Source organism: Mytilus californianus, unplaced genomic scaffold (genome assembly GCF_021869535.1).
Source record: "Mytilus californianus isolate M0D057914Y unplaced genomic scaffold, xbMytCali1.0.p SCAF_6, whole genome shotgun sequence".
Classification (NCBI taxonomy): domain Eukaryota; kingdom Metazoa; phylum Mollusca; class Bivalvia; order Mytilida; family Mytilidae; genus Mytilus; species Mytilus californianus.
The window spans coordinates 115,289,384-115,305,804 of NW_026262712.1; the positions used below are offsets into that span (position 1 = coordinate 115,289,384).

At 33.0% G+C, this 16,421-nt stretch overlaps 1 protein-coding gene across 1 annotated transcript in view; it reads right to left on the reverse strand.

The window, feature by feature from the left end:
- Positions 1-6,464: 6,464 nt before the first annotated feature.
- LOC127706206 (formin-binding protein 4-like) overlaps positions 6,465-16,421 on the reverse strand; it is a 40,724-nt gene continuing 30,767 nt past the window's right edge. Inside the window, exons 14-17 of the mRNA XM_052210688.1 lie at positions 14,499-14,748; positions 12,975-13,604; positions 11,347-11,518; positions 6,465-10,054 (exon numbers count right to left, since the gene is read on the reverse strand). Coding sequence (XP_052066648.1) covers positions 11,363-11,518; positions 12,975-13,604; positions 14,499-14,748 — 1,036 coding nt within the window. The 3' untranslated portion in view covers positions 6,465-10,054; positions 11,347-11,362. The remainder of the gene's footprint in view (positions 10,055-11,346; positions 11,519-12,974; positions 13,605-14,498; positions 14,749-16,421) is intronic.

The following is a 16,421-nucleotide window of genomic DNA, read 5'->3' on the forward strand; positions in this document are numbered from 1 at the left end:
GGGCAATGGCAAGAAACAACAAAATGAGCATTTACAAGAAGACCAGTATGAATATATGGATCTCTCTCTGACACTTTCCTTGCCGACATTGACGGTTCCTGTGGCTCAGAAAAAGGCCATAACAAGACCATCTAGTTCTAAATAGCATGTAATTATGCCATGGCCAGACGTGAACAGCCATTCATTAGACAGAAGAAAATTTGTGGGAGAACAAATAAAGACCCTGAGGTTCTTCAGCTCTGCAAGAGGGATCTACCACAGGAGGAAGCAGACAAAGTGACCGAATGTTACTTCCATCAAGACGGCATTTTAATGAGGAAGTGGAGGCCCCCTGATGCTATCCCAGAGGAGGAATGCAGAGTAGTATACCAAGTGGTGGTGCCTAAAGTCTATAGGCAAGAAATTATTGGTCTTGCCCATGACACCCCCTTGGCTGGACACTTAGGTATGAGGAAGACTTGCCTTAAGATCTTGCAGCATTTCTACTGGCCCAGACTTAGAAATGATGTCACAGAATACTGCAAATCATGCCATATATGCTAGGTTGTTGGTAAGCCTAACCAGAAAATACCACCAGCACAACTTCTACCAATTCCAGCCTTTGAAGAACCTTTCAGCCGAGTACTCATTGATTGCGTTGGACCTTTACCGAAGACCAAGACTGGAAATGCGTATTTATTGACGATCATGTGTACACCCACTCGCTTTCCTGAGGCTATTCCGTTAAGGAATATCAAAACACCAACTATTGTCAAATTTTTCACCTTAGTAGGGTTTCCTAAGTCTATACAGTCCGACCAGGGTTCAAATTTCATGTCAGGATTATTTCAGCAGGTCGTTTACCAGTTAGGGATTGCTCAGTATAGGTCAAGTGCTTATCATTCAAAATCTCAAGGTGCCTTAAAGCGTTTTCATCAAACATTGAAGAACATGATTAGAACTTTTTGTCTTCAAATTGACAGGGACTGGGATGATGGTGTTCACTTTTTACTTTTTGTGGTCCAAGAGGCTGTTCAGGAATCCCTTGGTTTTAGTCCCTTTGAGTTGGTGTTTGGTCATACTGTAAGGGGACCTTTGAAATTGGTTAAGGAAAAGTACAAACTGATTAAAAACTTGCCTTGTTGTAGACAGGTATCACTGTTTATAGATCTGGTGTGATCGATTTCATGTATTATGTTGGGTGTGTTTGACTTGTTGTTAATTTGATACACGAAAACTGCAACATGTAATTTTATAAGTAATTTTATAAGTAAAGTGGTCATTTTTATTTCGCCTGTTTTTTCTGGACAGGATTGAGAATGTAACACAGGGACCCTAAGTATGCTTTCCTGGGCTACTAAGGTAATTGTTACAGGATATTGGAAATAAGTTGTATTTGAATTTTAAAAAAAATCAAAAATGTCAATAGGTTTAGATTTTGTAAATATTGCCGGTATTTTTAATGATCATTCCGTTAAAGAACAAATTCCTGGCTATTTTGATAATACTGAACTCCCTCTTATTTGTTATGTTAACAAAAAATCTACCCGGAAATATGTGTTTAATTATAGCGAAGTGTGTAAAGATGTTAACATCAGTGACAATACACCTACGTCATGAAATTGCAGTAATTCCAAATACATTTATGACTCCAGTTCCCATATTATAACAGGAGACATAAACATCGTCCATGACCGAGAGTTGAAACCATTCCTCAGTAAAGGACCTAAAAATCGTCCCCCGTCAATTATTAATTGGAATGAGTGTCGTAACATCATCCACGACTCACTCCGTACTTACTGCACGAAATGGATAAAACTTCTTTTTTCTAATTCAGTAATGAACATAGTTGATATTCGTATTTAACATTTTAAAGAACATTTTACTCCTAACAACAACCATAATAGCCCTATTTCTCGTATTAAACATAAGCTAAAAGAACTCGCCAAGGAATTTGTTTTGTCCCGGCTGATAAAGCTGTCAATAATATCATTATTGTTTGACGTAAATTTTACATTGAGGTTCTGCAAAAGGAAATCACGAATTCACCAACATTCCAACTGATTCCATTTTCGGACATCTGTAACAAAACATAAACTTTAAGCTCCCTCTTTACCAGCAGAACCGAATAACATGAAAGTTCCAACTATGTACTGGCTTCCGAAGCTGCACAAAACACCTTACAAAAATTCGTTGGAAGTACTTGATAAATTGCATGCTCATATTGGTGATTTCGAATCTGTTCAAAGTTTTGATTTTTCTACCCTTTATACCACTTTGCCTCATAATCTCATATAGAAAAAATTCACACAACTAATTAAATTAACATTTAAAAAGTCAGATTGCGAATATATATGTTCAAACTCTTTTAGGTCATTTTTTAGTAACAAGAAACAAAAGAACTATGTTAGTTGGACCTGCTTTGATATGATAACTGCACTTGATTTTTTACTAGATAACATTTTTGTGCTATGGAGATTCTGTATATCGTCAATTTATCAGAATTCCAATGGGAACTAACTGTGCACCACTTATTGCGGACCTGTTTCTGTATTAGTACGAGTTACAATTTATGACTAAAATCAGCAAAGACCCATTGAAATAACATCTGATACAAAAAAAACTCTTTTAGATATTTGGATGATATATTGGCTCTCAATAATGACGACTTCTGTATGTACACTAAAGAGATTTATCCTGCTGAACTGATTTTAAATAAAGCTAATACTAACAATGAACACTGCCTTTTCCTAGATCTTGATATCTATATCTTTAACGGGAAGCTTAATACCAAAATGTACGATAAAAGAGAGGATTTTTCATTTCCTACTGTTATCCATTTTTAGATGGTGACGTTCCCTTGTCACCATCTTATGGTGTTTATATATCTAAACTTGTTCGATTCGCTCGTGTATGTAACAACGTATTTGATTTTAACGAACGAAATATCTGCATTACTGAAGAAATTATTACACCAGGGTTTTCGATATCACAAACTAGTCAAAACATTTTCTAAGTTTTATCATTGGTACAAGGACACCATTCGTAGATATAAATCAACGTGCAGACATCTTTTACGTTCAGGTATTTCACATCCAACCTTTATGGTAATATTCTATATCAAGCTCAAAAATGTCGTCATTTACCTTAAAAGCTAACCAAACCTTTAAACAGACTTATTCAGAAGGGATATAGTTACGATACTGTTGTCAGGTCATTAAAGATGGCATTTTTAGCTCACCTGGCCTGAAGGGCCAAGTGAGCTTTTCTCGTCACTATGCGTTCGTTGTCCGTCGTCGTCCACCGTCCATCGTCGTTATCTTTTACAAAAATCTTCTCCTCTGAAACTACTGGGCCAAATTTAACCAAACTTGTCCACAATTATCATTGGGGTATCTAGTTTTAAAAATGTGTCTGATGACTCCGCCTGCCAACCAAGATGGCCGACATAGCTAAAAATATAACATAGGGGTAAAATGGAAGTGTTGTCTATTGTTTTGAAAACCGTTATAAATAGAGAAAATCTGACAAGGGCAAACATGTTCAGAATGTTGAGCTCTACCAATTGTCTATATACGTCAAAACTGTCAGACGACTTCTTATAGGAGTTATTGCCCTTAAATGACAAATTTTATCATTTCTTTAATTTTTGCCTACTATTTTGAAAACTATAATAGATAAAGAGAAACTTTAAATTGCAAAAATGATCAGCAAGACAAGTTCAACCAATAAGTCTCATGGTCGAAATCGTCGGTTGACTCCTTATGAGAGTTATTTCACTTTGATGACGATTTTTACCAATTTTTTGCATTTTTGCCTTATATCTCAAAAATTATACTAGATAAAAACTTAAATAGGCATAAATGATCAGTAAGACAAGATCTACAATTAAGACAATATGACGGAAATCGTCCGACGACTCCTTATTGGAGTTAATGCTCTTTTAAAACGATTTTCACCATTTTGTTTCGTTTTGCCATATATGATAAAAAATTATAATAGATAATAGACACTTTAAGTCACAAAAATGATCAGCAAGTCAAGATCTACTAACAAGTCAAATTTTGCCGATATAGTTAGTAGACTGTCACTCTTTATAGGAGTGATTGCCCTTAAATGAGGATTTTTTTTTACCCTATTTTGTGTTTTGAGCAAAATCTAGAGAAGATAGAGAGAAACTAAACAGACTTAAAGGTTCAGTAATACAAGATCAACAAAACAGATTTTTGTCATGAATTCTATTCTCGTCTACAATTTTGGAGAGTGTCCTTTGTTGAATATGCACAAAGACCAAGGTGCGCGACACAGGCTCTTTAGAGCCTCTAGTTTGGAATTAATATTGATCTACTCATAGGGTCTTTGAATTGGAAATAAACACATTTATTCTAAAACCAGTTGTTGGCATGATACGGATTATGTTCTTCTCGTATATTTTATGATGGTATGATACTAAATCCCTAAAGGAAGGGATTGTGCTTGATTTTCATATGATGAACACAATCTTTCAATCAGACTAATTGACGTCTGGAGCTGGCATGTTAGTAACTGCTAATATTCCTTTGTTAATTTGAATATCATTGTCATTTTGCTTTGTTTCTTCTGTTACTATTCTAACATCGGACTCGGACTTCCTTTAAAACTGAGTTTTACTGTACGTATTGCTGTGTGTTTGTTTATTCTACATTGGCTAGCGGTATAGGGGGGGGGGGTTATGATCTCACAAAACACGTTTAACTCCGCCGCATTTTTGCGCCTGTACCAAGTCAGGAGCCTTTGGCCTTTGTTAGTATTGGTTTTTTTTAAATTTTGGTTCATTTATATGTTGCGGAGTTTAGTGTGACGTCCAATTTCGCTGAACTAGTACACATTTTTTAGGGGCCAGCTGAAGCCCGCCTCCGGATGCTTGATTTTCTCGCTGTGTTGAAGACCCATTGGTGGCCTTGGTCTGTTTTCTGCTCTTTGGTCGGGTTGTTGTCTCTTTGACACATTCCCCGTTTCCATTCTCAATTTTATAGAAAACCTTAGACTGAGCAACACGAACCCCACCAAAACTGGGGGTGATCTCAGGTGCTCCGGAAGGGTAAGTAGATCCTGCTCCACACGTGGCACCCGTCATGTTACTCATGTAAGTACAAACCCGCTGATATGTCTAATTCGGTAGGTAACATTCGGGGGAAGGGGACGAGATTGTAGTTACGACAATTGGAACATATCTGTCGTCATCTGTGAAACAGATATTCCATAACGGTGAATCAACTCGTGATGGTGTCCGTAAAATTTATGAAGGGATGATTTCAACTTCACCACTTGGCACTCTTGGTTCAATAGCTTCCTTGTGAGCAGCAACCCTCTATCAAGAAAATCATGATAGGAAACACAAGCCCTGGAATATCGTCTCAACTGGGAGATATATACTCTGTATGCAGGCGCTGCTGGAATGTTGCTACATAGAAATGGAGTTCTCAATTGGGAAGCTGAAATTATCTCTTTTGGCGTAAAGTTTTCTTTTCAACCGACCCTCATTGTCAATTACTATATGTAAGTCAAGATATGATGCAAACTTAACTGTATGTGTTGTATCCTTTACCTCAGGTTCGATGGGATAGATGCGTTCAACATGGTTGGAAATTAACCTTATTATATTACAACCAATCGAAAAATATAGATACACACTCTACAAGTTAAGATGATTTTCATCCTTGTCACAGACATACCCATTAATGAAGGACCATTGTTATACCGCATGCACATCTTACGAAATTGACATTCATGCAATATTTATCCAGAGTGACGCCATAAAAATTCAAACTTGATCTGAGTTTTGTGGTAATAAGCCTTGTGTATAAGTTTCATAACATTTGGTTAAGGCAAACTAAAGTTAGAGAACAGAAATTAATTTTGGGATATACGTATGGACGGACGGACGTGCGTACAGACAAGGTTAAAACTTGATGCCCCCTCCTAAGGCGGGGGCATAAAAAAAACGTAGAACCTTACAGTTCTTGGTACATTATATTTTTGATTGTTGTCTTCAAGTTTTAATTTAAATAAGCTGAGATTAATTAAACTGATTCCATTAAATATGATTTGTAAACTTGTAATCATGACAATAAGCATAATATAAATCATTTAGTATCAAGCACAATTAATATCAAATCAAGAGTTTTCCTTAATGTGTGTAAACGTTAATCATTGTGTAGTGCATAAAAATAAATATCTTAGTGAATATTACATCTGAAAGAGGAAAATATTCAATGAGTGTGTAAAGTTTAAATTTAATTCATTAGGGTAGTAAGAAAATTCTCAAGGGGAATTAATTCACTGAAAACTTCTACAATCAGAATTATCTCCTTTTCTGCTCTCTCTCCTTGGACAAATGGACAGTACTACAGCTTTTTATCCCAACACCTCTATGATGCCTGGGGTAAAACAACCCAACAATAAGACCTAAGGCAAAGTTGTCATTAAAAGTTGCAGTTGAGACATAGTTTTTCATATTTAATAATGAATTAGCTTTTACAATGAAATCACATAGGTTTTGTTTCGTTTACAAAGTTGCTGTATACAAAACATAAATCATGATTTTCTCTCATTTTTGTCAAATAACAATTCAATTGTACCAATACTTACCTCAAGTGATTTTTCCATCAATAAGGATGGTTAGGTTTGGTTTTTTTTTTCTTTTTAAATGTTTTAAATTTAAAGTTTTTACTGAAAGATCTAAAATGTGTCTGCAAGATTGTTTAAATGCCCCCTCCAATGAAATTAAAAATATAATTTCTACTCAATAAAACGTTTTTTTTTCAATTCTGAAGGTTTGATGAGTTTTTCTATTAAAAAATTGTGTTAACAAGACAAAACATTCTAATTAAGACCTTTTCTATCCTTACTCAATTCCTTATTGTTCAATATTCATATATTATCTAAAAAATACTTCTTTTTGAAGGCAAAGGTATGTATAAGCTTTTCTTTACCCCTTAAATCAAAACCTCCAAAAGTATAATCCTATAACTTCCTGGTGACTTATTCACATAACATTATATTCAAAATTTGGATTACATATTCCTTTAAGATTTCAAATTTTAACCTTCCAGCAAAAACAAAAATTAGTCTTTGGAATATAACCATTAAATTTAGATTATAGGAACAGCATCGCTCAAAAGATATTTTTATTCCAAATATCTAAGTTGCATTGATTATGAATGACTTGTAAAATGAATCAATGTGGTCCTTCCCTTTATACTTACCTGCATACAAATCAAGACTTCAGTACATATATTTTATCCTTAACATCGGTAAATTTTGTTTCTTGAGTTATTTTATTCAAATCCTTACGAAAAAAACCCATTTTATATGCAGAAGAGTGATTGAAAAAAACTGTTTGAGTTGTGCTTTCTTTGCAGTTTAATATTCAGATGAAAAAATAAAATAACTTTTACATTAAAACCATGCATATAACTTACACTGTAAGTGTTGATTAAATGATTTAAATTTTTCAAGAAAAAATCTTTATAAAAATGTTTGGACAAATTTAGAATACAATGATTTATAGTTTTTAAATACATTCAGTAATAATTTTCACATAAAAATATCATTTATTTTCATCTAATGAAAAATCATATACACAACCTTCAAATGACATTGTCCATCATGTAAACACAAAATGAAAGTCATTTAAATGTTCTCATAAAAATATTTGTGTGCACAAAATAATTTTTCAGGCAGACATTCACATCAGATATGTTCACACTTGTAAGCGATATTCACTAAGTGAATTATTCAACATGACAAAACGCCATAACTTTGCATAAAAGCTTTTTCTTACAATAAAGAAAAGTATATATATAGCTTTTTACATTTTGCAGTAAAATAAAATTTTAATACATATTGTATAATAAATACACGAAAATCACTATGCTATTAATTTGATTGAAATATGGCAGTATTGTAATTAACTAGAAAAACTCCAAATCAAATTAAATGAAGTTGTTTTACAATCTTTCAGATTATCCAAATGATTTTACAATGTCTAGCTAACAAAAAAAATCAAGTATATAATTTTAAATCATCTCTCTTTTCCTCATAGTAGTACTATACTACAGAAATCAGATTATTTTCTGGTATCTTTTAAAAGAAATTGAGAAATGAAATTGGCGGCGGTTTCCAACACAATCTCTGTTCATTAAAATCAGATTATGCTTTCATTCAACAAGTGAACACTACTTCAGACATGTAAAACAGATAAAATACTGAATAAATATTGTGTATCTAATTCAATGAATAGATAAAGAAATTTGAAGATGTGGTGCTTGAATTTTTAATTCCAGCAACACAATTTTGGAATCCTGTCCTCATATACAGAAATACAAGTCAATGTTGACTTTAAGCCTATAAAAGGATTCCTTTAAGGTCAAGAAACAGTAAATGAGTTATGTCACAGATTTGATAAAATTTTGCATACAACTTTGGCTCTTTGTTCTTTAACTGAAAATCAAATAATAATGAATTTCTCTTCTTTTTTTTTTTAAATATTACTGATTGAATTCTTTCAAAATAGGCGAACATTTGTATAGAAAGCACATACAATCAGCGAAAAACATTCTTAGATACGTAATGACATAGCCCATTTTCTTTAACTTTACTGTAACATAAACTGTTGACACAGAGATATGTCTTGCTTATGTGTTATTTTGATAGTATAATGCAAATGTTTAAGTTAAAATAACCTGACTGAGGGGGTGGGGGTAATATATTGATGGAAATGAGTTGTACCAATGGAAGAACAACTAATTACCAAATGCAATTAACTCACAATTAGTAAATTTACCTTACCACTAACATGTAAAATTATATGCAATAGTTTCTGGGTCAATGAAAATAAGATGTGCCAATGGTAAAACAACTGTGTCTACCAAATATCATTGACTAAACCTCAATAGTTCCCCCTAAACTAACCTTATCTGGAATTTAAACATTTGTTAAAGCCCCCATCACAAACCAAGGAAACATCATGCCTAAATCTCACATCTACAATTTTGCTGCAGGCAAGACAAATATCAATAGGCATTAACTCCTGTCCCTCCTTTCACAAATTAAAGAGAAATGAGAAAACAAGACCATGAATAGTGTGACACATAAACTAAATTATAAAGATACATTTCATGTATTTATAACAAAGTCATAAACCTAGTAACAGGATTAATGTCCATTGCCTGGTTTCTTACTTTTATCTAATGATGGGTTCACATTGTTTGATTGATTGAAGATTGCTAAACATGGGGTCAGCAGAAAAAGTCTATATTGCAATGAAGGATGGGTTCAGGCCAATCACTAAATTGATACAGGCTGTGTTCTATATATAATTAACACTATAAAGATTGTAAAGGGAATGTCAATGTAGATGACCGACCTACACGACAACTACATCCACTTGTTACTTTAATATTATAAAAATTTCATTCCATCTTGTATCAACTATTACTTAGGTTTATAAAATCTTTTTACAATTTTTTAACAACATTCTTCATAAATATGAAAACAAATTAGACATCTAACTTGCAGTTTTGACAATCAAAAATAATGCTGCATTAAGGGAAATTCTATTTCGAAATTTTGAACATTCTGATTGGTTCATTTTCAAGGATTTCTGAGTCTGTGCAACAGAACTTTCCAGGATGAAAGTTGAATTTCAGAATCAGTCCATGACATAAATATATCACTATTCTGCCTCTTTTTTATAATTATTTAATACAAAAAAAGGCATGAGCAAGCTGATAAAGGCACAACTTCAATTAAGTAAAAAGCATACACATTTTTATCGAGGGAAAAATTTTACAAAATCTTTACTATAAATTCATTACAACATATACAACCATGTTGAAAAAAATAGATTTCATATTGATGTCTTGATGATCTAGTGTACATAAAAGTTCCTTTTTTCTTAAATCATTGAGAGATTCTGTAGGTGACACTGTTCTACTCTATTAAGCACCATCTTAATACTAATCTATCACCAGACATCATAATGCTGTAATGTGCTTCATCATCACAAAGATTGTCACAGAAATCACAACATCTGAAAATATATAAAATATATATCTTAGTCTTAGATGCATGATTTTTTATTAGTTGTTATTGGTTTTGAACTATCTTTCAGTAACTACAAGTACTCTCAGATCTGTACTTAGTGTCTTTTGTTAGATTTTTTCTGTTTTGTATTGATTAAATGAGATAAGCCCTTTTTCAACTGATTTTTAGTTTGTTCTTATGTTGTATTGTTTCACCACTGTCCCAGGCTAGGGGAAAAGTTTAGCAACAGCAAACATGTTTAACCCCGCCACATTCAGTATGTGTGTGTCTCGTCAGGAGCCTGAAATTCAGTGGTTGTTGTTTGTTGCTGTATATCGTATTTGTTTTTCATCAATTGTTTTACATATAAATCACCAGCCGGTTGTACGAACGTGGCATTAGCCTAATGGGTCATTAAGTCTTTATTTAATTTTCTTGTTTGAATGTTTTACATTTGTCATATCAGGGCTATTTATAGCTTACTATACAGTATGGGTTTTGCTCATTGTTACAGGCAGTACGGTGACCTATAGTTGTTAACTTCTATGTCATTTGGGTTCTGTAGGAGAGTTGTCTCATTGGCAATCATAATTATTATTATATTCCATTCTTAATAATTTTGTATGACTGCCAATACTTCCACAAAATTGAGGAAGTATTATTTATTATGTGAATTTTAATAAGCAAATTTCAGCTGATCTGAATACTGTAAAATCAGAAATTTTTGCAAGGTTTTTATTAATGGGAATAATGCCACTGAGAGAGTTTTGCAATAATAAGAACTCACATTCTTATATCAGATACATATAACTGTATGTAGATTTTCATAGAACCACAATAATTAATCTCACATTTGTGTTCCTTCTTCAAAAATTGCAATAATACATGCATGCATTAATTTCTGGTTTTACAATATAACCATTAAAAGACTTCGAAAAAATATAACAGACTGTTGAAAAAGTCCAACAATTATGCTGTCATAGGAAATTCAATCAAAAAAAAAAACATAAATAGAATGTCCTCTATTTGAATCAAATGCTCAGTAGTGAAGCTTTGCATAAATTCCATCAGATTGTTTATAGGACCAAATTCATAGTTCATTATATCTTTAATAGTTATGAACATAAAACCAGTTTTTATTTTTTTTAAAAACATGTTGCCCTATTCTCAATTAACCACTGACAGGGTCAAAAGAGAAGATGCTGAAAAGAACTTTCTGAATAACATGAGAGACATTATTTTACAAGAGCAGTGTGTTCTCCCAGTTACATTTTGTTATACCTTTTTTAAACAGCTCACCTGACATATTCATTTTTCAGCTGTGTTCTTTTTTCCATTCATCCAGTTTTTGTCGTATAGCATTTTGTCTTTCTTCTCTCTCCTGCTCCTCTATCTCTACCTCTTTCTTCACTTTTTGCCACTTCTGTACAAGGTTGGATACATTTTTATTTTTTAATTGTCCACCTGATTGCTGAAAAATCAATAAATGTGTTAGATTGATTGATTGATTGATTGTTGACATAGATATTTGCTTTGTGACATCAAAATATTTTCAGGAAAAAGCTCCAGTTGGAAGATCATGTATTCCATTCTGATATACCTCTATTTCCCTTTAAATGACCTGGACTAACACTTAAAACTTTTCTGAGAAAGGATACACATATGTATCAAACCCTAACAAAAGGCCCCATTATACCATATTCTAAAAAGATTTTGTGTATTTATAAATATAAAATCATTACCTTACAATAAATAAGTGGTTCTGGTGCAACAATCAATTAAAATGTATGACACATAAATAATAAAATGAAGCAAATAAAAGATGAATATGTCTAAAGAAACAAATGCCCCCGCTCAAGCTTTGCAATAAAAATTGGACTGACGGACAGATGGAAAGACAGACGGTCAAGGGTAACACTTAATGCCCCTGTCGCATATGGCGGGGGCATAAAAATAGGTAACGATAATTACACATTTATCCACACAGACATGTAGCTTGGATTTTGTGTGTATTAAATATATTTTAACATGTAAACAGTCAACAATGTCAGTCTCCACAGTATTTTGGCTGATAAATTTCCAAGGGATTTGACATACATGGATTTTGACACCCACTTATAGCTCTACCATATTTTGTATCATATAACGTAAAAAAGCAAAGTTATTGTTAAACAAGAATGTGTCCATAGTACACGGATGCCCCACTCGCACTATCATTTTCTATGTTCAGTGGACCGTGAAATTGGGGTCAAAACTCTAATTTGGCATTAAAATTAGAAAGATCATATCATAGGGAACATGTGTACTAAGTTTCAAGTTGATTGGACTTGGACTTCATCAAAAACTAACTTGACCAAAAACTTTAACCAATAACTTTAACCTGAAGCGTGACAGATGGACGGACGAACCAAAGATATAATGCCCATAAATGGGGCATAAAAATACATTGTAGGTCAAATGACAATCAAAATACTTTACTTTAAATTTGCTGATAAATACTTTCATCTTGACTGGACATGTTCAACCCTTAACCTTTAGTACACATAAACCTATTTAAGGTATTTCCTATATTTCATAAAAAATTGTGATGATTCAATCTGTTGTCCCTTTATAAGACTTTTAGTCCAGAATATATTGGATAGGTTTTTGTTCAGTATAACATGCCTGTACCAAATTTAAACTATGATTACCATTCCACCAACAATTCTACATGGTATTGTTCCCGCAATCATCTCAAGTTGTTTTTTTATTAATGAGCAACACTGGTTGATCTGAGGTAAATCGGTGTAAATGACGTCAATTGAATCACAGGTTCTTACTGTAATTAATTAATTTATTTATATAACTTACTAATTCATAATTATGAGTAAAAAGAGATCCAATCTGATCCTTATTTATTTGTTAACAAAACATCACTCAAGTTTTACCTTTTCTTTTTTCTTTTTTTTTCTCTCTTTCTCCAGCTGTGAAGAAGCAACATCTTCAATGGCAGCTGTTTCCATAGTAACAGGCATATCAGTGCCACCTTCGCTATAATATTGCCCACTCTCCTGATACTGTTCACTTATAGTATTTGGATCATAATATGATGGATATGGATTATCTGTAAATATCTGAGGGGGTCTGGCAATAATAGAGGGGTCTACTGGGACTGGTTCTATTTCATTATATTGTTCTTTCACATCAATGTTACTACCACATTCAGATGCTTCTGCATCTACCTGAAAATCATTTTCATCTTCCATAATTTCACCGTCGATATCATCAGTACATGGGAGGTGGCCTTCTGGAGGTCCTGGGACATCATAAGTTGAGTAAGTTTCCTCCTCCATGTCTTCCTCCACAGGAGGAGGGGGAGGGGGAGGGGCTGTAAGAAGAAATTCTAAATCTGTCCCTGGTGGAGGTGGTTCTCCCCTTATAACCCCACTATATTCTGTTCCACTTATAAAATTAGTTACAGCCTCATAGTCAGGCCATTCTCTAGGAGCAGTCCTTTCCTCATAGTCAGGCCATTCTCTAGGAGCAGTCCTCTGTTGGACAGTGCTCTCAGGTTCCTCCTAGAAATACAAATTGTTTTAACTTACTTGGTTATATTTTGTGAAATAAATTTTAGTAGTTTAAAGAAAGGTTAACTAAAATTGGTGATAAAAATAATTATTATATGTCTATAAAAATTCTCTTTTCTCATTGGCTAAAAATGTATGAAATAGCTAAAGTGTACCTATAAATATTATTTCCTAGGCAACATCAATAACATAGGCTTATTGCATCATGCACATTTTCATTTTTCTTCTCTTTTTTTTATGATATATTTTTTAAGAAAAGCTTATTGAATATTTCAACTTATAAAAGTTAAGCAACTGACAATGCAGATAATGAATTTAGTATAAAAGGAGCAGTTGATACAATGATTTATCAACCCCATAGATAAGACATTCAGCCTTGGCCATTGGCCTCAGTGAATATCAACTCTCTGTAGCTGATAAATCATTGCATCAACCTCATCAAAAGTCAATAATTGTATAATATTACCTTTGATGTGACCTGTTAGTGGCAAAATAACATTATTGACAAACAAGCATAGCAAAGCAGTCAACTCATATCAATAACGATTTATGACAAAAACAGAATAAAGTCCAAAATCATGCTTAATGTCAACTCATTTCAGCATCAAATCAAACATAATTTTGCTGTAATTGGAGAATTCTGAATACAGAAAATGGATATAAGTGTATGATACATTTTCATCATTAAGTTTTATGTATGAAAATAATAGCCTGTTTCGTATTCAGCAGTGTACTTATATGGAAAGTAATGCTGTTTTTTTAAACATGTATTAAAATCTGATGAAGGTTAGGCTTGTTATTTCATCATATACCTTTCTTTATATCTTCATGAGATTATTTCAGGACAGGGATTTAAATTTGAACATGACTAAGGAAAAACTTTACCACATTATCCTCTGTTGAGGAAACAGAATCTTTGGTGGAAGTTACTTCATCTTGTTCTGGGGTTGTTGAGGTCACAACTTCACTTTCGACTTGACTGGTAACTGTTTTGACTGGATCCTTGTTGACTGTAGGTTCCTGGTCTGGTGATGAATCTCTGACATCCTCTTCCTCATCCTCATCGTCGTCATCAGGATAATCCCACTGTGTCTGTTTACTCCTCTTTTTCATGTAGAAGTATCGTCTGTATGACCTAGATTAATAAAAGACAAAAAGATCGATGAAACACTGTAACTAATTTTAACTTAATTTCAGAAAAAGAACTCACCATTTTCCCATTCCTTGACAACACAGAAGCACAAAAATTAACTGCTTGCCAATACACATTCTGGATATGTTTATTTCAAGATTTGATCCTAAGTTGTTCTTCCTCCCAATTAGTACATGTAGTATAACCACTAATAATTCTTGTTAACCAAATAAGTCCTTGAATTCCCAAACTTATGTTAGGGCCGATCCAAAATTGATTGTGGAGGAGCGATGGGAGGCACTCAAATTAATTCATTGTGGGTGGTTTCATTTTCATTGAAAATTTTCTAAGAATTATTAGTTAAATGAAAATTTTATTTTATCGGTTGTTGGGGTAAAAAAAAGTGCCTCCCATTCCCCCAACCCCCAATGCATTTAATTCTGGAACAACCCTAACATGCTGCTTAGTTTATCTTGCACCATATTCACTACTCTCTCTTGACATTTACGGTATTGTAAATTAGGAATCTGATGTTTTCTCGATCACATAATGTATTCCAGTATAAGAGGTATATGTTCATGAAATATAAACCCTACCTGACAATATAAAATAAAAAAAGTATTTGTAGAGGATTCTAAAGAACCCTGGAATTTCTGCTGTCAGTCATGTTGACTGCCAAAAAAATAAAGGGTAATGAAAAAAATATGTTTTCAAAATTTGCTCAAGATTTTAACTCTTGATTATGAAAAAGCTTCTGTTTCAAGTTTAATAAAAATCCTCAGAAATGTTGACCAAGTTATTGATTTGAAAAGTTAACTGCAAAAAAGTCCATTATCAGAAAAACTACAGAAAAATTCAATTTTTTTTCTTTTGCACTGGATATTGATTTTTTATCACAAAAAAAGCTTTTTACCTTGTTTCATAAGTATCTATGAAGGTTTGATCAAGTTAATGGTGTCATAAAAAAAAACTTTTAATCACAGACTGAACCTAAATGTGACTGTTGCTGGAAGATATATGATTGAAAAATTTGAAGACTGCATAAGAAGTATACCATTCCTTAGCCCAAATAATTCAAAAACAAATTTAAGTTACTATTTTTCACTAAATTGGTAAGAATTCTGTTGATAATGGTTTGGAGTGTATCTAAACTTTGGTCAAATATAGTTGTGAAATATACAATATATACTGGTATAAATAAATACATATCAGCTTGGGTGATTTTGATATTTCTCCCTGCCAACATCGTGCAGTCACTTTGTCCTATTACATTTAAAACTCCAGTTTTGTAAAAATATTGAATAAAAAAGCTTAATACATATTCCCAAGGAATTATATTTTTAATTCACTTGATGAAAGAAAAGAATTTGCATGTCCACTCAAACGGATGGAAACACTGAAATATTGTCCACTTTGTGGCAACTCCCATGTGGACAGGAGGAAATGACCAAATCTACCTGTGCTGACCTGTACTATACTGAGTCAACCATTTGTGGTTTAATTTTACCAGGATATCAGAAACGAGTTCAAATTACCAATAAGAAAACTACAATCTCCTGATTCTTCTCTCGAAAAATGCTGCAATCTAATATGTTTATATGTCCCATCAAAAACACTTAAATCAAATTTACTTGAGATATATACAATCTTAAAATTGTACATTCCCCTTCTGTCAA